Source organism: Fonsecaea pedrosoi (assembly GCF_000835455.1).
Source record: "Fonsecaea pedrosoi CBS 271.37 unplaced genomic scaffold supercont1.2, whole genome shotgun sequence".
Classification (NCBI taxonomy): Eukaryota; Fungi; Ascomycota; class Eurotiomycetes; order Chaetothyriales; family Herpotrichiellaceae; genus Fonsecaea; species Fonsecaea pedrosoi.
Genome location: NW_013550614.1, coordinates 1864510 through 1887640, shown reverse-complemented (window position 1 = coordinate 1887640; position 23131 = coordinate 1864510). Strand labels below are relative to the sequence as shown.

General features: G+C 52.8%; 8 protein-coding genes across 8 annotated transcripts; 4 read left to right on the top strand and 4 right to left on the bottom strand.

The window, feature by feature from the left end:
- Positions 1-585: 585 nt before the first annotated feature.
- On the top strand, positions 586-2670 carry Z517_02636 (uncharacterized protein; the record flags this gene model as incomplete). Its single annotated transcript, XM_013431745.1, has 1 exon — positions 586-2670. The coding sequence occupies one exon, from the start codon at positions 586-588 to the stop codon at positions 2668-2670; it is 2085 nt and encodes a 694-aa protein (XP_013287199.1).
- Positions 2671-4427: 1757 nt separating this feature from the next.
- Positions 4428-6275, top strand: Z517_02635 (uncharacterized protein; the record flags this gene model as incomplete). The annotated part of the gene is made up of 3 exons (XM_013431744.1): positions 4428-4585; positions 4650-4831; positions 4888-6275. The coding sequence occupies 3 exons, from the start codon at positions 4428-4430 to the stop codon at positions 6273-6275; spliced, it is 1728 nt and encodes a 575-aa protein (XP_013287198.1).
- Positions 6276-7348: 1073 nt separating this feature from the next.
- Z517_02634 (uncharacterized protein) lies at positions 7349-9258 on the top strand (the record flags this gene model as incomplete). The annotated part of the gene is made up of 5 exons (XM_013431743.1): positions 7349-7541; positions 7604-8188; positions 8250-8423; positions 8475-8549; positions 8636-9258. 5 exons carry the CDS (start codon positions 7349-7351, stop codon positions 9256-9258), a joined length of 1650 nt encoding a protein of 549 aa, XP_013287197.1.
- A 337-nt stretch (positions 9259-9595) lies between these two features.
- Positions 9596-12406, top strand: Z517_02633 (uncharacterized protein; the record flags this gene model as incomplete). Its single annotated transcript, XM_013431742.1, has 1 exon — positions 9596-12406. One exon carries the CDS (start codon positions 9596-9598, stop codon positions 12404-12406), a length of 2811 nt encoding a protein of 936 aa, XP_013287196.1.
- A 944-nt stretch (positions 12407-13350) lies between these two features.
- Positions 13351-15672, bottom strand: Z517_02632 (uncharacterized protein; the record flags this gene model as incomplete). Its single annotated transcript, XM_013431741.1, has 3 exons — positions 13351-14145; positions 14209-15399; positions 15496-15672. The coding sequence occupies 3 exons, from the start codon at positions 15670-15672 to the stop codon at positions 13351-13353; spliced, it is 2163 nt and encodes a 720-aa protein (XP_013287195.1).
- A 935-nt stretch (positions 15673-16607) lies between these two features.
- On the bottom strand, positions 16608-17403 carry Z517_02631 (uncharacterized protein; the record flags this gene model as incomplete). The annotated part of the gene is made up of 2 exons (XM_013431740.1): positions 16608-16883; positions 16945-17403. 2 exons carry the CDS (start codon positions 17401-17403, stop codon positions 16608-16610), a joined length of 735 nt encoding a protein of 244 aa, XP_013287194.1.
- A 1759-nt stretch (positions 17404-19162) lies between these two features.
- On the bottom strand, positions 19163-19561 carry Z517_02630 (uncharacterized protein; the record flags this gene model as incomplete). The annotated part of the gene is made up of 1 exon (XM_013431739.1): positions 19163-19561. One exon carries the CDS (start codon positions 19559-19561, stop codon positions 19163-19165), a length of 399 nt encoding a protein of 132 aa, XP_013287193.1.
- Positions 19562-21784: 2223 nt separating this feature from the next.
- Positions 21785-22835, bottom strand: Z517_02629 (uncharacterized protein; the record flags this gene model as incomplete). Its single annotated transcript, XM_013431738.1, has 4 exons — positions 21785-22194; positions 22241-22590; positions 22646-22742; positions 22799-22835. The coding sequence occupies 4 exons, from the start codon at positions 22833-22835 to the stop codon at positions 21785-21787; spliced, it is 894 nt and encodes a 297-aa protein (XP_013287192.1).
- Positions 22836-23131: the final 296 nt, after the last annotated feature.

Sequence of the window (23131 nt, the reverse complement as noted above, 5' to 3'; positions counted from 1 at the left end):
CACTCATTCCATTGGATTCTCGTCTGTGAGAACTGGGCCACCATCATTGCGAGTGGCTCGGCAACGGTCCGCTCGCTGGCCAGATATGACAACATCACAATGTCAAGGTTTCCCGGTTGGTTCGACCCAGCATGAGGCTATGATGTCGATGCCTTCATGGGCAAGCAATGACATCGATGATCTGATTCATCGACTCCTTCATTTCCCTGCCACCCACTCGCGATCTTGACTCGAGTTTCTCCACGGTCAGCAGGCGCCTCGACGACGGAAGGCAAAATCGAGCCAATGATGAGTGCAGCGCAAAATTGCCCTGGGAAAAAAAATCCAGGTCTGTCATTGTCCGCAGCAACATGTGCCTTTGTACTGTTTATGAGACAAACTTCGCCTATACAAGAGTCCATTCCTTTCACCTTGTCCCCGTTCTCTCGTTCACCTAGTTTGCCATTGCAGCTTTGAAATCTCGAGGCAGTTCTATTGTTAGCAAGCACCTGCACATCTTTAGTTGGATCTATTGCTGGATCTCGATGACATCAACAATCCACATACCCACAGCGAGCGATCATTTCATGAATTTAGAGATCCCAGATGTCACAGACCCAGCTACGGAGTCGCGCCCATGCAGCCGTCGAGTACGAGCTACAAGCTCAAAAGCTTTCCCTTGAACCCTCGTCACAGACAAGTGACGATGCCGACAAGCCTGGTCATGCCGTTGAAGCAAAGTTCATTACCCCCCTGGACCCGGTCATCGAGACTGTAGATGGCAACAGACTACCAGCCGTCCCCGTCCAAGAAGCACACAAGATCAACTTGTTGAAAAACCGTTGTGAGGGCCGAGCGTACCGGCCAGGACGACCGCGCGGGTTGAGCCGATTTGACAGGCAGAGGGCTGGGCCTGGGAAGGTTGACCGGAACGAGTTGATGAAAGATGACCAGGAGAGTGAATCCAGCCGACTAGACGAAGCAATCCCTGTCCTTCATACACACCCGCTATTTCCTCCTTTGCCCCTTTATGGCCCTCCGTCACTCCTACGAAACCTCCAATGCGCAGTACTTCGAACGACATCAGCTGTACTCTCCACAGCCTTTCTTACCGTCATTGTTCTCGGGGCGTTGTTTACGTCAATACCTCACTTTGTGAACTATGCCTGGTCACGGCTTACCTTTCGAGATCCTTACAAGAGCAGGCCATTCTATAACGAGGAGAAACGACGTTCGCTTATACGCAAGAAAAAAGATAAGGAATGGGAGAGGCGCACGGCGAAACAGGATGCAACTGCTCAGAATGGTGCAATAAAGCCGGCTGCTTCGTCACAGGAGTCGTTGATGCCGCTCGAAGGGGGACCTGACAAACTAGTTTGCGACATCAGGTATTATGCGCGTCGAGTCGGTCTAGACGCCGAAGAATTCAAAGTACAGACAGAAGACGGGTTTGTTTTATCATTATGGCATATCTACAACCCTGCAGAGTACACACCTCGTCCAATTGCGGAGCGACAACCAGACGAGCCTACTGTTTTCACAAGTTCCAAAGAGAATGTCCAACAACACTTTCAGACGCAGTACTGCGACGGCAACAGAAGATACCCCGTCCTACTCGTTCATGGGCTTCTACAGAGCGCAGGTGCTTATTGTGCAAATGACGACGACAGTTTGGCCTTTTTTCTCTGTAAGTCTGGGTACGATGTATGGTTAGGAAACAATCGTTGCGGATTCAACCCTAAGCATAGCCTGCTACAGTATCACGATCCACGGATGTGGGCATGGAATATCCGACAGATGGGGGTGATGGACCTTCCTGCATTCATATCCCGAGTTCTGGAAGAAACAGGATTTGAGAAGCTGGGGCTAGTGTGTCACAGTCAAGGCACTACAGAAGCATTCGTGGCTTTGGCAAAAGAGCAGCGACCAGATCTGGGTGACAAAATCAGTGTCTTCTGCGCTCTCGCCCCTGCGGTTTATGCAGGCCCCTTGATTGGCAAGATGTATTTCAAGTTCATGCGGGTTATCTCGCCGTCGATGTTCAGGGTGTTTTTTGGCATTCACAGCTTCATCCCCCTGATGATGACCATGCACCGTACACTTCCTGGCAAGATCTATGGTGCTCTAGGCTACCGGGTTTTCTCGTTCCTGTTTGATTGGACAGACAAGCGATGGGATCGAGGTCTTCGGAACCGGCTCTTTCAATTCTCGCCCGTCTATGTGAGTGCGGAGAGCATGAGGTGGTGGTTGGGTCGAGAATGCTTTGCGACGCAAAAGTGCATTCTAGCCACGCGGGAAGAGGGACAAACAGAAGAGGAGGATGACGGAGACGAAAGCTCTGAGCCTGCTGCGTCCGATGGAGAGGATCGAGGCAGAACCGCGTGGTATGACGAACATGTGCCTCCCCTGGCGCTCTGGGTTGCTGGAAGTGACGATCTGGTTGATGGTCGGAGACTTTTACGGCGATTCGCGCGTGGGCGCGAACCATTCGTGCAGGTGATCCACAGCAAGGTGATTGAGGAATATGAACATCTCGATGTGCTTTGGGCAATGGATGCTGTGGAGCAGGTGGGCAACGAAGTTCGTGAGGTGCTTTGGAAGACGATGCCAGAGGAGGCAAGACGGGTATGCAGAGAGATATCTGGTGTCGTGGCGCTGGGGGAGGGGATCGTCAAACAGGTGGCTGTCTAAAGAAATTGGAGGCGAGGGGGAGACCGTTGATGTCCGTTGCCAGAAGCAAATTACAGGGAGCACGAAGGAGATACATGATAGAAAGATATCCCTGTCACACGCTATAGTGATAGGGAGAATGATATATACAGAAACAACATACAAGGGACAAACCAATGGTTGTAGCTGCTCAAAAAGGCGGGAGGTTGGCGAAACCTGGAGATGAACGTACTTGTAGGTCAACACTCGAATTCCGAATTGGGTAGGGCGATGCGGCATACCCATGAAATATCACGGATAGCTTCCACTGATGCTACAGCCCTGATTTCTAGGAGCCGACCGACGTGGCCGCGGGGCATGGTACAAGCGAAGAAGCGAAATTCAGGTACTCGGTCATTAGAAATATCGGATAGGGCGGAGACAGCGTGACAGCTTATCGTGAGGCAAAATTGAGAGCTGCGGAGAAAGATCTCATAGAGGTACTTTGTTCGGTGAGTCGGGCATCTACCTAGGTAGTTGTCTGGCCCTGCACCTGCACCTGCTCATAAATCCCTCCCACCTCTTGAAGAGATAGATGGGCTGACGGCGCAACGGGCCTAAGGCAAAGGATGACTAAGGTACGGTGCTGCTTGTTCCAAGAGAGTTTCTCGCGGAGAAGGAGATGGTGGAAGTGCGGCCATCACCAGGCGTGTTGATGATATCGGGTAAGCATAACGAGTCAACGAGGAGCTGATAAGAAGAGAGGTGCTGATAGACAATATCATGTCATAGATGCAGGTTGGGATGGATTCTGGATCGAGGCAGAGGAGGCGAGAGAAGTGAAGAGGTGTGTTGAGCTATCGGCTTACAAGGCCAATAGATAGTTAGTCAACGAGATTGTCGCGTGGCATTCCTTACAAGGGGCACTTTTTGAGGTGTTTGGGATTGTTGCAGTTGCTGATGGTGCTGATGATGGTGCTGATACCTTTACTGCCTTTAGTGACAATCTGCCCCATACATTGGCGATAATTGTCTCTAGTGGTCAACAGCAGGTTTAGGCTCGCCTACCAAGAGTCTCTTTAGGCTTTAGCTACCCACGGAGACGTCCACTGTTGGACCCTGTGTTACTCGCCAAGTACCTAGGCGTAGGTCGGTGGCCCGTTCCTCCACAAGTTGCCCCCCTCCTCTCGTGCCCAGTAGCGGTCTCTTGCCCCCTCTGGTGCCCCTCTCCGACCTGGTCTTATCTCTTCCTCACCCTTCGCCAGCCATTCAGCGCTCTCATCAAAATCTCTCCATGCGATACTATACCCGTATGAACCTGCCACTCCTCGTCATGGGCCCCGCTGGGCTCTGGAGAAAAACTCCACCCTGCCGATAACCAGCATCAAGTTTCCCGATCAAGGCTTAGCTGGTGCTTCTCAGAGGCCAATTCATGTCCATCGCCTCACGGCCCCTGCGCAATTTCGCCCGCTGTGACAGGCTCGCCTGGCTTCGCTCTGCTTTTTTCTGTTCTCCCAGCTCGCGATGGGATGCATGACTTGATTCAAAAGATCCTCGGCGGGCATTCTGCTATGAATACGGTCTTCTTGCCTCTCATTCAGAGTTGTCCTTTTCGTCTGTGCTTCACATTGATTCTCGCCCATATCGCTAGGTCGCTTTACTGAGCGCATTGGTTCCTCTCGCAGTCTACACACCAAGGTCGTTCGAACACCTACGTCTGAATCTGGTGCTGGACGTCATTGCACATGCATAAAACTTCAATCTCATCCAAATAACATACCCACGTTTCTGGCGCCATTATGAGTGCAGACCGAAACCTCAGCGTCACCTCGCAAGGAGGACACCGCAAGTCGGTTGCAGAGGAGCCTGTGACCTCTGTGCTGCCACCCAGCGAGGTGCCTATATTTGACCGAGAGTTGACTGCCGATGAGGAGGTTCTCGCTGCGCTTGGTTACGTGTATGTGCTTCTCTAAATGCCGCAGGTTCTCTGTTGCGCTGCATCGTTTCTAACATACAAACAGCCCTGAATTTAAGAGAGAATTCTCGTTATGGACGTCGTTTTGCGTTTCTTTCGCCGTCCTCGGCTTGCTTCCGTCCTTCGCTTCGACTCTGTACTATGGCATGGGCTATGCCGGGACCCCTGGTATGACATGGGGTTGGCTGATTGCTATGGCTTTCATTCAATGTGTGGCCATGGGCATGGGTACGTCTTGCTGCTGCAAAGATACTGCTAATGTGCTATAACTAACATAACAATAGCTGAGTTGTGTTCCTCTATGCCCACCTCGGGCGGTTTGTACTACGCTGCGGCCGTGCTGGCACCCTCAGGATATGGCCCCCTGGCTGCCTGGATCACTGGTTGGTCGAATTGGCTGGTCCAAGTCACAGGCGCCCCTTCAGTCGACTATGCTTTGGCTTCGATGATTCTCGCAGCCGGCTCCATCACCAACCCAGACTATGTCCCCCAGAACTACCAAGTTTTCCTCCTGACCACTCTGATCATGATTCTACATGCGTGCATCTCATCCATGCCTACGCGCTGGATCGCCACCTTCAACTCGTATGGGAGCACGTTCAACATCATTGCCTTGGTCATTACCATTATCACCATTCCCGCGGCCACCACCCGTGGGTCCCAGGGATTACCCCGTTTCACCAAGAGCAGCACTGTCTGGGGCAACTTCTACGAGGGGACGGACTTTCCCAATGGAGTCGCTCTGCTCATGTCGTTCATCGCCGTCATCTGGACCATGTCGGGATACGACGCCCCTTTCCATCTTGCAGAGGAGTGCAGCAATGCAAACATTGCCAGTCCTCGGGCCATCGTTCTGACGTCTGGCGTTGGCGGTATTATGGGCTGGTTCCTGCAATTGGTCGTGGCTTATACTGTGATCGATATCGACGACGTCCTCGATTCGGATATCGGTCAGCCTTGGGCCACCTACCTCGTGCAAATCCTACCGAAAAACACTGCTCTGGCTCTGCTCTCAATGACCATTATCTGCGGCTTCTCCATGGGGCAGGGCTGCATGGTCGCCGCATCACGGGTCACTTTCGCGTACGCCCGTGATAACTGCTTCCCTTACTCCAATCTGTGGAAGCAAGTCAACCCAATCACCAAAACTCCAGTCAATGCCGTCTGGCTGAACTGCGTTGTGGGAATTCTCCTGACGCTCCTCCTTTTTGGAGGTGAGGCGTCTATCGGGGCTATTTTCAGTGTCGGCGCCATTGCCGCGTTTGTCGCCTTTACCATTCCCATCACGATCCGAACTTTCTTCGTGGGCAACCGGTTCCGTCGCGGTCCATGGCACCTGGGCAAATACTCGTATCCCATCGGTGTGGCATCAACATGCTTCACCTTGTTGATGATCCCTATCCTCTGCTTGCCCAGCGTGACAGGATCGGATCTGGACGCCTCACTCATGAACTGGACCTGTTTGGTGTGGGGCGGGCCGATGCTGTTTATCTTGATCTGGTGGGTCGTGGACGCCCACAAGTGGTTCACAGGACCAAAGGTGAACATTCAACATATGATGCTTGGACAAGACCAAAACGTTATCGACGGGAAGGAAGGGTCCGACTCGGGCAGTGGGATTTCGCCAGCCCCGGCCTCAGACATGGACAAGGCGATCCTAAACAAAGTGTGAGGTGATGTCGGAGCAAAAGCACGCAGGATGATTGGATTTCAAGCGACATGAGCACTGTTGGTCTTTTGGTTTTGTGCGTGGAGAGTGCATGTATACCCCAGGAATGCCCACCTCGGCGACTCTTCGTATTTAGTGTAATTTGGACGATGAACTCTTTGAATAAGTTTGACATATTGTTTTTTCTTCGTCAAACGCAAGTTGCACTTTATCTACGAGGTACGGATAGGGCGGATGGGGCTGAAGTCGGTGCTTGTATGGAAGGGAGGAGAGAAGGAATTGGAGCTGTGGCTGTGAAAGAGACAGACACTCTTCCGGTTGGAGTTGAGCTCTTGTGATAAAATTGTCAGAACTCATAGTCAGATTGTACCTGCTACAAGCAACTTGCGATTATGTACCTGGGCAAGGAAGGGCACATGCATTTCGTTACCTTGCTCGCTTGATCTCTTCTGCTCGATGTACCGAGTACATCCTTGATTGTAGGTCGCCTTCACCTGGCGTGCATGGGTGCTCGATGTATCCATCCGGGGGATTTCCGCTTGATGGATCTGCGACTTGTACCTCGGACGAGTGACTTATGCATGGATCAGCGCTATCATCTACCACAGAAGCAGCTCGATTGCAATCAGACAGCGGAACGACTCATTCTTAGTTACATCCCTCGGCACAAGCCTTCCAAGGCATGAGGTGCTACAGTCACTTCACCTGCTCCAAAGGGCAATGATTGTCCCCCAAACATCCACCCTTCCCCCACAAACCACCAGGATGAAGCTTTATCAAGCCTTTTGGTAGTGCTGGTCAAGCTCCCGTGGCTCCCCCTTGGACGAAGCGCTATCCGCGGACCTTAAAACCAAATGCAACCTTCCTATCTCGCTGCAGCCTTCTGGCTCGAGTGCGTCATGCGACACCTTACCCCCGGTTGATGGGTATGAAAATCTACCTTGCAAGGTAGCAGGGTAGCTCGAGCTAAGGTACCTGCGGGTTGACATGTCTGCCATAAATACTCTGCTCGGTCGCGGTCTCCACGCCTCTGCTGTTTGGCATCTTCTGCCTGGTCTTACAAGCAAGTGGACACCATGCATTTCTCTGGCCTTTTGATCGCGTCGCTGGCGACTGGCGCCCTTGCGCAGTCTGTGTCGAACCCACACAAGTTGGCAGCTCAGAGGTTGGCTCAGAGAGCTCCAGCTCCGGCGCCACCACGAGAACACCGGTCTGTGCCCTTGCTCAGGAAGAGGCAGCAGCCGAGCTTCTTGACGCCTCAGACCCAGAGTGAGTCGGCCAGATTTCGATATTTCAGACGTGAGGCCCAAATGGGAACTGACAAAGACCAGAGTTCGCCGTCAATGGTACCGGCGTGCCACTGGTTGACTTTGATATTGGCGAGTCTTATGCGGGCACACTCTCTATCGATGGAAACAGCTCAAACCAGAATCAACTGTTCTTTTGGTTCTTCCCCTCCGATAACCCTGCGGCTTCGGACGAGATCACCATCTGGTTGAACGGCGGACCTGGATGCAGCTCGCTTGACGGGCTTCTGCAAGAACATGGCCCGTTCCTGTGGCAGAGTGGGACCTACGCCCCCTTACCAAATCCGTTCTCCTTCACGAACCTGACCAACATGGTCTACGTTGACCAGCCTATTGGCACGGGTTTCTCGCCTGCTGCGCCGGGAGCCCCAGCAAAGATCAACAACGAGGTTGATGTTGGCAGACAATTTGCCGGCTTCTGGAAAAACTTTATGACCACCTTCAACCTGACGGGACGCAAGGTCTATCTCACTGGCGAGTCGTATGCTGGGCAGTACATTCCGTACATCGCCAGCTATATGATTGATCAGAACAACACCGATTTCTACAAGGTTGCTGGCATCCAAATCAACGACCCCAGTATTGGACTCAACTCTGTGCTCAACGAAGGTAAGCCTCAAGTTTCCCGGATACCAGACTTGGTCATTTTTGGCTGATATCAAGAGCACAGTGCCTGCCGTCACCCACATGAACAATTATGCCAATGTCTTCGCCCTCAATGACTCTTTTGTGGCTGCCATAAACAAGCGCGCCGAGGATTGCGGCTATATCGAGTACATGGAAAATGCATTGACCTTCCCACCCAAGGGCAAGTTTATGGAGCCGGTGAATGCATCAAACCCAGGTAGGTGGCTCTCGCGGATCATTGAGCTGGCGCTGACCTTGGCTGCCACAGATTGTTTCATCTGGGAAGACATCCTGTTTGCCGAACTCTACGTGAACCCCTGTTTCAACTTCTATCACTTGACAGGTAAGACGAGGCTCTTTTGACGTCTCCTTGAACATGGTGGCCTACGAAAAGAACATCAAACTAACAATGTGTGACTCGTCTGACAGACTACTGCCCGTTCCTGAATGACGAGCTGGGCTTCCCATCTCTCGGCAACGGACCAAACAACTACTTCAACCGCAGCGACGTCCAAACTGCTATCCACGCCCCGCCTACCGACTACGTGATCTGCGGCGACGACACTCTATTCCCCAAAGGCGACCAATCTGACCCATCGTCCTTCACAGCCCTTCCTCACGTTATCGAACACACCAACAATGTCATCGTCGGCAGCGGCCTTTTGGACTATCTGCTCATGACCAACGGCACGCTGATGACCCTGAACAACATGACCTGGAACGGCGCCCAGGGCTTCTCCAAGAGACCCTCTGACAAGTTCTTTGTGCCATACAACCCCTCGATTGGGTTCGTGATTCAGGAAACGACCAACCAGCCCATCCCCGCCACACCCGTGGGCTTGGTCGGAGGCGGTGGGTTCATGGGTACCACGCACACCGAGAGAGGATTGACCTGGGTGACGGTCGACATGGCGGGTCACGAGATTCCTCAATACGTCCCCGGCGCCGCGTACAGACAGCTCGAGTTTTTGCTGGGTAGGATCAAGAGCCTGACCCAGATGGGTGACTTTACGACGCAGACTGGTAACTTTACTGGCACTACTCCATTGTAGCTGGCTGAGTCGCTGGGTGGAAGATTGTACCAATGAGCTTGGTAGAATTAGATAATATCGACATATCATCTAGTAATGACAAGTTATCACACCCATAACGCAGGCACCCAAGATGCACCAGGCAGTCGGCTAAGGAGGTTTGGTGGCATGGCCTAACTTTGCTGCATCCCCCAAACTCGTGACTGCGCGTCACCACGACGCGTATCGTTCGTCCCCAATGCCGCATTCCCCACCAGATGGCGGGATGGGAGATCGATCTGGATTTATGAATCTCACCCGGTGTTTGTGTCCTTTTCTCTGCCACTTTCTTGTCCGGGAAAAGCATTTCGAAACATCCATGCCGCTCGAGCGCAGGTCGCCGTCCGTACACAACCGCTTGATGGGCACTAGAATCCCTCACCCCTCATCCACCAATTTTCATGACGGCGACGACGAATTTCCCGCCCCGCCTGCGAAGCGGCTAAGAGCCACCGTATCCGTCGCTACTGTTACCACGAGCCCGAAGCACGAGTCTCCGGGCAAGTCAACGCAGAAGCGCAAGATCAAAGAAGAGGTTGCAGACTCGGAAGAAGAGCGGGAAGGAAACGTCTTCTCTGAACAGGCCGACCCTCCACGGGCGACACAGTTGGAGGCTACTCTGCCACCGGTCAAGACAGACGAAGAAGCCATCGAGGCCTATGAGGCTTACAAGGCAAGTGAATACGTACATGACGACCAAGACCGCCGCGATCAAGACACGACCTTGTCAAGGCTCGAATCTCGCTCCTGGATCCGAGGACGCAGCTCGATTTACGTGGACGCCTTCAACCTCGCTCTGGACACGGTCCTCGACGAGGAAGAGCATCTCTTCGACGAAGCCGAGTTGAGGCTATTTGGTCTCTGGAGAGAACTCAGCTATGAAGCGCAATACCTTTACGTGCGGCTGTTTCTACGCAAGACCAGCAAATGGTTCCGCGTCAAAGACCTGCAGTACTACAGCGATGTTGCAGACATGGAGGCGGCCGTGGCCGAGTTGCAGAAGGAAAGACCTTTACCTACCGTTGACGAGAAGCCCAGTGCCCACCCCGGTGAATTGGAACCCCCCGAAGGCACGGTTCTGGGCGAAACATTTACCTTTGCCGAATGTTCGTCAGAACACATCAAAACGCTGGATGAGGCCAGCAGTCTATTGCTTTTAGACGAATTGAAAACTCTGGCGAAGGAGGCAAAGGTGCAAGGCAAGAACAAGCGAGAACTCTTGCACAATTTCCGCCGTACCAGTGGCAGACAAGCTGGGCTGGGGTTCAAAGAACTCAGGCGCACGGAGACGCAGGAGTCGGGAAGTGCCATGTCCGAGGACAATCACTCGACATACGATGATGAGGACGAAGAGGAAAGCAGTGGGCTGAGCACACCAAACACCTCAACAGGTGCGAATCGAGATGCTCACTTTACGAAGAAAATCCTCGATCGGACAGGTCGTTGCGTCCGACTTTCTCTCACGCCGCTGAAGCTTTTCGAGCGGGTACATCTTGTCTTCTACCGTAGCACGGAATGGACGGAGAAGAGCTTGACGACGCTGATTCTGGCCAAGATATCCCGTCGCAATTTCCCTGCGTATATTGTCAGTCGGTCGACCACCATTTTCGAGTCTCGTGCTCGTCTCCTCGAATTCGAAGCCAGCCTGCGCACCCAGTTTCGCGTCGACAACATCCTCGAGTTTAACGGGACACCGGGCCGAAAGGCTCTAGAGGAAGTGAAAGGCATCTTTGAGGCCGTGTATCCGCGGTGGAAAGCCCTGCTAGCAGAGGAACAGAGGAAAGAGGACCGCATCTACGAGAGTGGTGAGGGTGCTTATCTGCGTCGCTTCAGCCCTGCGTGGGTGTATACGCGCATTGTGCACAAGGCTCTTCAGCCTCTCGCTCGGTTCAAAGAGCATCTTCGTGAGCACGGGCTGTTGAACGAGCTACTGGGACAACGACTCTTTCACGCAGCGAGGAGAGGAGCATGGTACCAACGCAGAGCGCTGTTGGAAGAACACTACATGCACGCTCTCATGCCTGACGAAGGCCGATCGTTCGAGGCCAATAAAAAGTATTGGAAGCGTGTCGCCTTGAAGACTTGTGAGCTGGGTCTTCAAGACAAAGAATGCCACGTCATCTACCACTACGACCTGCAGAAGCGGGTCAAGAAATTGGAAAAGCAATTGCGTGTGCCCCTTCGAGAACAGCATGACTTTGGGCATGTGAGGCTCGGGAAAGCTGTGGAGAGGGATGTCGTGGGCATCAAAATCGAGCAAGGCCGCGAGGACACACCGTCACGCACTCTCGCTCTCAGTAGGAAGAACAGCGTCAACACGGCCGTGGAGAGCGATGTGGCAGCCACCAACAGCACCAAACGCGCCTCTCTCTCCAATAATCAGCAAAGCAATCCAGCTCTGGGAGGCAAGACAGTCTGGCTTGACCACTTGGACACCAACCTTCCTGTGTCCGTTGAATCAATGTGTCTCTCCCACTATCGCCACGTACTGGGCTACAAAGGCTACCACTCCGAGGGCGGCATCCTGCGGACCATCTTCGGCCTTTTGTTTTACGACATCCTCTTCTTCAACCCGTACATCCCCAATGTCTTTCAAACGTCCTACCAGACCTGTCCGCTCGATCTCCACACGGACAGTTTCTTCTCGGCCCGCATGCCCGAGATTTTGGCGAGGATCAACCAGATCTCCAACGGCGAGGCCGTGGACATTGTCCGGCGGGTGTGGGAGCAAGAGTACGAGAGACGGACGTGCATCGTCGGCGTGAGGTGGGACGAGTTTGAAAAGGACGACCTCTTGGAGTTGGTGGGTTGTTGGGAGGGCCAGGCGCTGGGGACCGTCATGCTGGTCATGGCGCAGGAGTATCAGAGCCGGGGCGGCGGCGTGCCGGACCTGGTGCTGTGGAGGGTTCACCAGGGCCGGACTCACACTGATACTCATGCCCACGCCCATCCTCATACCCAGGTTGACCAACCCGGACGACAAGCCAAGGGACAGATCCTCTTCGCCGAAGTCAAGTCCGCCAACGACCGGCTCAGCGACACGCAGAGGCTCTGGATCAGCGTCCTGCTCTCGGCCGGGGTGGAGGTCGAGCTGTGCCACGCCGTTGCCGGCGAGATCAGGTCCGCATGAATGAACCATCCAAACTCTCACTCTCACTCTCATTCTTACTCTCGCTCACTCACTTACTCACTCAGGTAGTTGGAAGGTAGGAGTGGTAGTAGTGGGTAGGTAGGATAGAGACGTCCCATACATATATATATATATACACACACACGCTGTGTCTCATGTCCATACATCTACAAGTTCTGTATCCAAGTACTTGGTACATCGATATGTAGGTATCATCTCTCTTTCTCTTCGTCTTCCTCTTATCTCTCTTTCTATCGACTCTAATTAGAGCTCCAGAGCTCCAAAAATCTCTTTCTCTTTCTCCTCCTCCATCTAGTCTATTCTAATCTAGTCCGGTCTGATCTCGTCTGATCCGATTTGGTCTGGTGTGGTCTAGCTTGTTGTACATGGAACAAGTACAGTCACAGTCTATTATCCCACCTCCCACCCCCCCCGGGTGCCCACCCCTTCCCCGTCTATCTTCCCCATCCATCTATCTTGCGCAGCCCCAGCCCAAGCCACAACCACCTACCACCAGCCACCTGCTGCCTGCGTCATGCGTAGCGCTGCGTCGCGCTGTGATGCGCCCTGCTCGTCCCAACCCATCCACGAGCTGAATTGCGCCAGGAAAAAGGGGACCGGCCCATGCGTTGGTGATGAACGATGAGCGAAAAAGACGAAAACCACATCACACGCATGCTTGTGAGAAAGAAAAAAATGACTGAGCCCCTCGTGTGTGTAACATATCCCAATCAACCAAGTCGTGCGCGCTGCGTCAGCGCGTGCGAAAGGGAGAGAGAGAGGGAAAAAAGAGATCGCAATGGTGGTGAGGCAAAGAGGTGTCGCCGGTCGGTGGTCCGTCATATCCATTCCTGTCCGCACCTCGCTTTCCTTCTCGGAAAAGGGAAAAAAAACCCTGCGGCGCAAAAAGGAGTAGGGCGAGTGAAGCAAAGAGAGGTTCTCGCTCACAACTTCTTCCCGAACCAGCCAACACCTTTCTCAACGGCCTCCTTGCCCGCCGCAGCCGCCATCGCATGCTGCTGCATCAGGCTCCCCACGTCTTGACCCGGCTTGACCCGGCCGAAGTTAACGTCCAGGTCAAGCAGGATCTTTAAAGCGTTGCGACTGCGCAGGTACGGCAACGGGGCCTTTGCCTCCCTAAGGCCAACGCCCGGTTCCACTCTGCCAGCCACGCCCGACACTCCACCTCCTGCCTTCTGCTTCTCGGCCTCGTCTGAGCCAGGGAATGGGAGTAGATTCGATAGCACTTCGTACGCCGCGAGCGTAAAGCCGAACTGCGGTGACGAACGTAGGATACGGGCAGGGCCGCCCTTGAAAAATGCCTTGAACCCTTCTTCCTTGAGAATCTTGCGCGCGCAGTCCCCAAGGCCGTTGTATGTTGCTTCGCCCTTGCGGGCTTCCACCTGGAGTCGAGTCTTGATCACGTCGCAAGGGGTGGTAAGATAGGCAGCTGGCATACCCGCGATGGCACCGGCCGTCAGAAGCTGCAAGATGCCCAACGACTTGGTGGGTGATTCGCCGAAGAAATCTCTCTTCAGGTGGCTGTACGTGGGGAAGTAAATGGCCGAGAAAGGAACGTCGCGCAACAGACAGGCTGTTACACCCTTGTACAAGCCCAGGATACCGAGATTTCGAACGATCCACATCGCACTACGTTTGGGAACCGCGTCGGATTTCTTGGCCAATTCACCCTGGACCTGCAGGCGAATTTTGACAATCTCGAGCGGGTTGGTAAAGACCTGTTACGCCGAGTCAGTATCTCTCATTTTAACCGGGGGGGGGGGGGGTTCAAATAAACTTACCACTTGACAAGCCCCTGCGGAACCGCCTGCCAGAATCTCCGCCGAGAGTGCAATCTTGCCAGTTTGCTTGTCTGTGAATCTTCCTCGCACAAGGTCATTCACTGTGAGCTTGATGGCCTTTTCAGGAGCCACCCCAACCAACTGAGGCAGTACACCCGAGTACAGTCCCCGAAAACCTTCGTTTCGGATGACCTTGCGCGCACAGTCGATGGAATTCTCGTAAAGTCTTTCACCAGGACGGGAGCTCCGCTGGTTTTGCATTCGTGTCTTGACCAGATCAATCGGATAGACCATGAACGCGCCGAACGCGCCGGCGATAGAGCCAAGACCGAAATGGTGTGCGGATTCAAGCAAGCTGCGAAGTAGCTGTTGGGACTTGGACACGGCGCGGTCAGCAGCTTCGGCCACAGCATTGAGCTTCGCACCTGCTGTCTGATAGCTGGCGTCCAAAACCTTGGCGAAGTCATCCAGACTCAACCGCCCTGAGGGCGAGTCGAGACTGGCGAAGTGAAACAAGATGTCGGCTTCCATGGGGGTGTAGAGTGAGAAGCGCGTCAGTCGAGCAGCTTCGTTGAGGAAATCTGTCCGGTCGATCCTGCCGTCTGCGGATTTTGCGGTCGCATTCCGAATGATCAGATCGAGAAGGTCCATTTCTCGAATGACGTTCTGGAAAGCGCGGACGTTGGCATAAGAGATTTTGGTACCCGACGAGATATTGCACAGAGTCGGCAGGTTCTCCAGCAGGTGGTCAGACAACTTATGTCCTGCGGTGGCTCGGATAATGCGCTCAAAGTCCTCTGGGTCGATATAGCCATCTTTGTCCTTATCGTATAGGTGGAACGCCTGCCGGATGCGCTCGCCCTGCAACCCTCGCATCATCTGCGCAAACTGGGGGTAGGTCATCTCGTGTCTCTTATTTTTCCCACCGATATAGAGCGACACCCATTCTGAGTTGAAGTCAAAGGGAATGCTTTCCTGACCTCGGTTCTGTTCGTAGATCTTTTGGAAAGTGTCCGACTTGATCGAACCCGTACCATCTTCGTCGAATAATCTGAAAGCGATTTCATATTCGGCGTCTGATTTTGCGAGGAGATTGTCAAAGGCGGCCCATTCTGACATGGAGATCTTGCCGCGCTTGTGACGGTCCGCGACTCCAAAGAGGATGCCATATTGTTCCCGTTTTATTTTGTGCTGCAAACAGAGTCCGTGTCAGACGACATGTGCCCAAAAAAATTATTGTATGTGATCTGAGCGACATGTGACGCGCAGGGCAGGGACCAAACTCACATAATCTTCTTCTGGTGGTGCGATGGCGTTGATAAAACCCTCCTCGTTCATGTAAAGCTCTCCGTCTTCGCCTTGGTTTGCATGTTTCAGAAATGTCAGGCGGGATTCTGTAGACAGGCTCGAAGGGGTCGTTGAGCCCAGTAAGGACTCTTTTACAGCCTCTGTGACAGTCGCCATGGTCTATGGGGGGGAGTAGAAAATCCGTCGGGAGATGAATTCTGACGGATGGTTGACGGAAAAGTGGTGATGTCTCAAATGGGTGCGGAAGGGTTCCTTATCGCGAGTTGAGCGCGATCCGACAAAGTCTGAAAGTAAGAAACGCACGGGAATAGAAATGAACAGGGTCAATCGACGTGCAAACAGTCAAGATACTAAAGGCATACGGGCCAGAAGCAAAGTAGCAAAAGCAACAGAGTGCTTATGGAAGAGGCGGTGATGTGAGTGCGTGAGTGAGTGACTTGAGTCTGAGTCTGAGTCCCTTTCTCACCCCTTCTCGCCTCAAAAAAGCGCAGTTTCGGGGCACAAAATTAAACAAAAATTTGGAGCTTCCAGGTGCTCGCTATCCATTTAGCCGCGGTCTAGCCGGTCTGGGTAATCCGAGTTCAGGAACAATCTGGCTTCTTACCGGATCTGGTTTAGAGCTCGGCATAAAACTCCGCGAACCGAGTGCTGAAGCTCCGGCGGATATAATTTCTTCTTGTTATGCACACGTGCGGAGCCTCGTGCCCACGTCCACCCGTCCATGCGGATTCCATGGAATTGGGGAAAAGGGAGGAGAGAGCAAAAAAAAGGGTCATGATGCCGCTTGTGAGATTTGCCAGATTGCCTTGGTCCATATACCCGTGCCTATATCCTCCCTAACCTCCACGCTTCCCACGCCCTTCACACATCTCCATCTTTATCCTCAAACGCTCTGGAAGTACATATGCCGAGTATATATATAAGTACAAAGAATACAAATGCATACTCGCCGGTTATTGCATACGCCGGATAGAAGCCAAAAAACCCCAGGGTCATTGCATCGTTAAAAAGTATCCCCCGCCATCCAGCTTTTCCTTTTTCCCGAGATCCCGTCCTGTCCAGCCTAGTCTGGTCTTTAACCCACGCATTTCCTATGCTGTGTACCCATATCCAGTCTCTGAGAGAAGACGGTTGACGGACGGAAGGCTCTCTGTCGACAAGCCCGTTGTGATCTCACTGGCACGTCGACTATGTACATTGTGCCCCAAGCTGATTCCACTGTCGTCGGTGTGGTCATACTGGTCGTCGAGCGATGAGCCGCGTTCGTAGTCACTCACACCGCCTTGCCCCGAGCTTGCTCGTGATGGATTCCGGGCGTGGTTGGAGCGAGAAGGGTTTCTCAGATTCCGAAGCCCCTGTTGAAACATCTGGGACACATGATCAGTTAGCGAGATGCCGGATGACAAGCGTCAATCAATCTCCACCTACCACTTTCTCCACATCCGACATGGATTCTCCAAGCTCCTTGCACAGCGGTTGCCATATTGAATGCCGATGTCGGTTGTACGCGTCTGTCACCCTCTGGATCCGTGCCTCGTCCCAATCGGTGTCGCGCATCTTGGCCAACACCCGCTCGTGTCTTTTCCGACAGGCATTGGCTGACTTGTTGGGGAAATATCGCCGGTGGATTTCCTCCCAGGACAGTCCTCGACCCTTGGCGTCCAAGAGAATGTTGTCCTCCTCTCCGTTCCAGGGACCACTCTGTCCGGGACGGGGGATCACTTCCCGCTGCATTGGGGGAACCGGGGGCATGGAATTGGGGACCGATTGTAGATAGCTGGACATCATTTGTTGTTGGCCATATTGAAGGCTGTGGTCTGCATAGTGCAGGCTGTGCATTTGAGGAGCATTCCATGGAGCCATGCTTGGAGCCATGCTGGTGACCATATTGGCTGGTGCTCGAAGGCTGTAGGGAGCTGTTCGCTGAACTCGGCGTGCTATGGTTGGCTGCTTGGGCATTCCTTGGTCATGAGCCGGCCGATGAGTCCGAGGCCCGGTCGCTGAAATGGTTTGTCCGAAACAAAGAAAAAAAGACTTTCGAATTATGATTAAGAAGGTGGAGGAGGATGCGGAGGAGGAGCAGCGAGTGTACAAGAACAATGAAAAAGGAAAATGACTGAGCTGGACCTGTGCAGCACGTCGAGGACTGGATGGCATGGAATGGTTGTATGCCTGGATCAGTCGAGTCTGACCACCCCCTCTTATGAACAATTGCGTCCAGCGCAAACAACCTTGCCAGAGAACCTCAAACACACGGGCGTCAATCTCAGATTGACAAGAGACGCGGGAAACCCAACAATCCAAGCCGGGAGCCACCCAGTTTCATAAGTAGAAATGCTCGGGAATCAGCCCCAGGCGCACAAAGATGCAACGGCGCCTCGGGGAACTGCAAGAGATGTACATGCATGGTCAATCAGTCACGCCCGTCATTGGACCTTCCATGTGTAACGAGCAGATGAAACTCGAGCCTCAACCATGGGGCCATAATAAACTGGCGGATCATACCAATCTAGTTGCAGAAGTATATTTGGCACCCAGCCAGCCCTACCTCTGAGGCCACCAAGGCCAAGCGGGCCACTCGCGATAGAGTACAAAGCGGCTGTCGATCAAGCGAATCTCAGTAGCCGCTGAGGGACCAGGACCAGGGTCTTCAAGACGCCAGAGGTCAAGCAGTTTCGAGAATTTTGGGAATGTACACCCCAGGCACGCTGGCCAGTAGCAGAAACTTGGGATGCCCCAGAACTCTACCCTCTTGTTCACTCCATTGACGCAGATTGGCTAATCGTCTGAACGCCATGACGTGCGTTGGGACGGTATCGGGGGAAAATAGATAGCCGCTTGAGGATCCATTCCATCGAGGAATCGCTTGATACAAATTGGACCTCAAGTCAGAAGCTCTTGTCTCCAGGACAACGAACTGTTCGGCGTTGAATTCGGGCAGACCATCACCATACATACCATCTAGAATGGCCATCAGAAGAGACACTGTGTGCTTCTGATCTGTTCGACCGAGGTGGGAGGATATGAAACTCGGGGTCGCTTGCCAGGCGCTTATTTTCTTCCAACTCCTATATTTAGCTATGGCAGATTGAGAGCTGTGATTTGCGAGCCCACCACCTCGGCCGATTGCCAGGAGCCTTTTCCGGGAGGAATGGCACAGATGGGAAAGGCATCCAAAGTCTTTAGTCATGATATAGGGCTGCGGCGGAATGTTTGCCAAGTTCGCGATACCTGAGTTGAGTCTTTGGTCTCTACATACTTGGTCGAGGTGAAAGGAGATCGCCATTATGAATGCTGCTGACACTCCATTCATGTAAGAGTTCTCAAGTGTCCGACATACAAGATACGTCACTCGTCAAACCAAGATAGGATAAAGTCATATATTGACTATCCTGAAGACTGTCAGATAAAAAGACTGTGGAGTATTCTGCTTCAAACTCTTCTGTAAGTCTTGCATTAGATTCTTTTCGTTGGACCCTGCCTCTGAAGCTCCCTGCCTCACTGCAAGATGAGCTGAGGCCCTACATCAAAATGGTACATCATCAAGGCTCGTTATCCAGCAACCTGTCCCCTCGCTGTGAAAAATCTAAAACACATCCCCATACTTTTAAGCAAACCAAAGCCAGAATTTTGCCGGATAAGTCATTCATCTCCGTCCCCATCGTCGCTCGTCCCTCGACATCTTGACGTGGCGCCCATAGTAGTCCTCCTCCTCGATTGGCGTCACACTGTATACGACAGGAGTGTCCGAGAATGACAGTTGCCGCCGTTGCGTGCTAGTCTTGGAAGGAGACTTTTTCAAAATGCTTCGTGACGAGCTGCTGTTGACATAGGAATATGTTGGCTGTTGCAACGTCGAGTATCCCCGCTGGTTGAGTCGAGTGTTGCGTGCAGTTGGGCTCGCGGGTGACGGCGAGACGGGTGATTTCAGAGGTGACCTCAATGGTGTCATGGGAGACTTGAGTGACAGTGTTGGCCTGGTTGTTTGAGCAGTAGTAGAGATGCTCAGGGACAACTTTGGCTTTGCGGTGCGTGAGGCAAGCATGATTATGTCTTGGTTTGATTAGAAATGTGAGAATTGATGGGATGGTTTAGACAACAGATTGCAAAGGGCCTAGATCAAACGATCAAATTTGCTGAAATGGTGTTTGGAGGATATAACAAAAAGACGTAGATCTGAATAGCGGGGTAGTGGGATGTAAGAATAGCAGTCGAGTATGATAGAGAGTAAATATAGAATTGGACCAGCCAAATCTAGATGCTAAATAAAACGCAGGAATAGGAAATGCCAGACAATCAATGTGTGGATGAAGAGAAGGAAAAAAGCTGGGTCGAGAAAGCGGTCGGACGGGCGGTTAGATATAGAAGAGAAGAGTCGCAGCCTGGGCTGGTAGGGGCTGGTCATTGCGAATTGTCGTCTCGATTCGCTCTGCTTGGTCGTGGTGGTCCGTGCGTTGGCCTTGCATGATGTCCAATCACAACACTCCTTGAGGCGCTCACATTGTGTGATATTGTTGCTTGCACACCTTTCCCTCCAATGGCAAAGGCAGATTTCTCGTCAAAAGTCGGGCTAGTGGTGCGACAATATGTGATGGAATAAATCGGGAAAGTTCTCAAGTTCTCAAGTATTGCAATGACCTCGCAGACGGCTTTTCGCCTTGCATGAGTCCATGACCCGACTCACACTGAGGCTTTTGATCGGCATTGTATGCCTGCCAAGCACTCAACCCGTGAAACTATCGAGTTGGGGACTCTGTTTCTTTGCCTCGTTTGGTCTCCTGACAGGGTGACAAAGGTGATAGAAATGGTGCTGATGCGGGAGACCACATGATATTCACGATGTGGCTGGTTTTGAAGAAATCCATTTGATGCTGTCCGCGAATGATCGATTGCCGCTTCACCCGCATCTAGAGTTGCCCACAGGACGAGTTGGGCTGCGGGATTCGTAGGAAACGGGCGAGGTATATGAGAGAACCAGTACAGAAAGGACGACCCTTGCTGGTGATGACGGAAGACCAGTATATAGCTCACTGCTTGACCTCAAGGTGCATATGACCGTGGACAATGAAGGTGCTGTGGCTTGGAAGGCACGCAGGAGGATCCAGGCCAGCATGTTCATTCAGCCAGGTACAGACCTTGGATGTCCTAGTTCAGGTGTATACCCACCGTGACTCTAAACTCACCGTATGTAGTGACAGCGCGTCTTCGAGCTACAAGGTAGCCATTATTTGGTCCCCGAGAATCGTGCCTTACCTTATTGCTCTGTGAGTAATTGTAGTTTCCGTGAGAACCCACCTTTGCAGTTTCTTCGATTTAGCATCTTCACCTGTCGTTCCAGGTAAGCCCTGAAGCATAAGGCACAAACCGAAGCACCGTAATGGGCTTTAGGCAAAGTATGACACAGCTGTGACAGCGATTGACAGCCACATGAACGTTCGTCTCAATATGTATTGAGTTCGACTTGCCACCCGGCAGGGAAAACATAATCAATAGCCAGGCTCGTACAACATCGTCTTTTCGCCGCGATGTGACGGCTGCCATGTTCGACTTACCTGTTCAGAGCAATATGGCTGTTGGGCGTATGCAATGAGGATGGGTGATGTTTACATGTCGAGCAAGTGTCCTTCTGGTTGTCGATGGGCTGTGCTGTTGATCGCCTGGACCACTGCAAGTTCAGTGTGGCATTGGCATGACGGAATGACGGCGCAGAGTTGACAATGGCTGGTTAGACTTGCTGGGTGAAACTACTGGTGTGTGGATCATGCTGTGTATATACGGCGCAGGGCGAGTCATCTTCTGGGTTTATTTTGGATTGAAGTTTGCGTAAGGCAAGCATGTCAGTCGGATCTTGACGCCGATTCTTTGGCGGAAAAGGCGAACTATCGAGGCTGAAGCAAGGTGCGCGGAAGGAAAAGTGTGCTGAAATGACTGCCGCAACAAGATTATGATGAATCAGTCGAGTACGAGAAAAAAAGCCCCAGTCGAAATCGTTGTGATACATGTCGACACCCCAGTCGTCAATAAAGAGCAACTGTGGCTTTGCTTTTGTCGCCGTTGCCCAGTCCATAACCGTGTTCCCGCTGCGCCGAATGAAGTCGACCATTAACCATTCTGACTTGAAAACAACAGGGTGGTGTTGTGTCGCCGGAGCTAGCAGTCTGCATATCCCAAATACATGGAGGGATTCGGATTCCACGGCTAGAAGGCTGGAATTCCACAATTTCGTAAGGGAATGGGGCGAAAGCCAGGTCCCCTTTCGTCCATCCGCTTACCTGCTGGCATAACGATCTTCACGCGCATAGTCTCGACCACCTGCATACTCACGAGGGGCTTCATCGCGTGTAGCAGGAGGGTAGCTACGTTCGTCGTTGCGGTCATAGTAGCCACGTCGATCACCACGCGTGCCGCTACCGCCGCCGCTGTAGCCTCCCTCTTCGCGCCTACCCTCGTATCGATCAATGCCGCGGCCGCCGTAGCCTTCGTCGCGTTCGCGTCTGCTGCCGCCACCTCCGTAACCGCGTCTTTCATAGTCGTCATATCGAGAACCACCACGGTAGTCACCACGGTATTCACCACGATAGTCGCCGCCACGGTAATCGTCACGTCGGCCCGAATAACCTCCCCGACGGTCGTCATAGCGATCGCGGTATCCACCACGAGGTGGGCCACGGAAGTCGCCTGTTCAAAATCAGTACGTTGTGCCCAATGTCAGGATCCTACTTACCACGCTTGGGAGGGCCGAAGTATTTCCCTGGAGTGGGAGTACGAGGACGGGCACGCCGAGCCTTCTCGATGCTCAGGACGCGACCTTCAACAACCTCGCCTTGCAAGCCTTCCTTGGCAGCCTCTGCTTGTTCGTTGGAAACCATTTTGACGAACCCGAATCCTCGAGATTCTTTGGTATGGGGGTCCAACATGATTGAGCAGCTTTCGACATCGCCATACTTCTCGAACAGGCGGGAGACATCGGCTTCAGTGAGACGGGGGTGAATTCCAGTCACGAAGAGATTGGAGCCATTGTTCAGGGATTCATCATCGGCGTCTTTCATGCGAGTGTCAGATGGAGGGGGTGGCCTAGATAAGCAACGGTCAGAGAGATTCGAGAGAGTGCAAGGGAGATGACGCTTACGCTCTGTCACGCCCATTTGGTGATCGACTGCGGTTGCGGTCATCACGATCTCCCCGAGGCGAAGCAGATCGGTCGCGACGTTCATACCCGCGGTCATCTAGAAAAGGTCAGAAAGAACGCCTTATAGAAGTCGTCTGACAGATACAAGCATACCTTCATAGCGAGCAGCAGAATCCTCAAAGTCGGCCATGGTGTCAGACTGGGAAAAGGGATTGAGCAAAAGGGGGTTTGTTTGTAGTTAATGTAACTGCGGATCTCGTCTTGAGGGCTTCTGTTGCACTTTCAATAGGATCTGGGAAGCGAGAGTGCTCAGAAGTAGTCAAGATATGAGAGGAAGTGGGCGCGATGATGAAGGGAGCTGATGGTTGCAGCTGGGGAGTGGATTGTTTGTAAGGCTACGATGAAGAGTGAGGCGAAAGCAAAAAATCGCTAGAGGACACGCGCACTCATCGCCAAGGTAAAGTTGCCTAGTTGAGAAGCATGTCG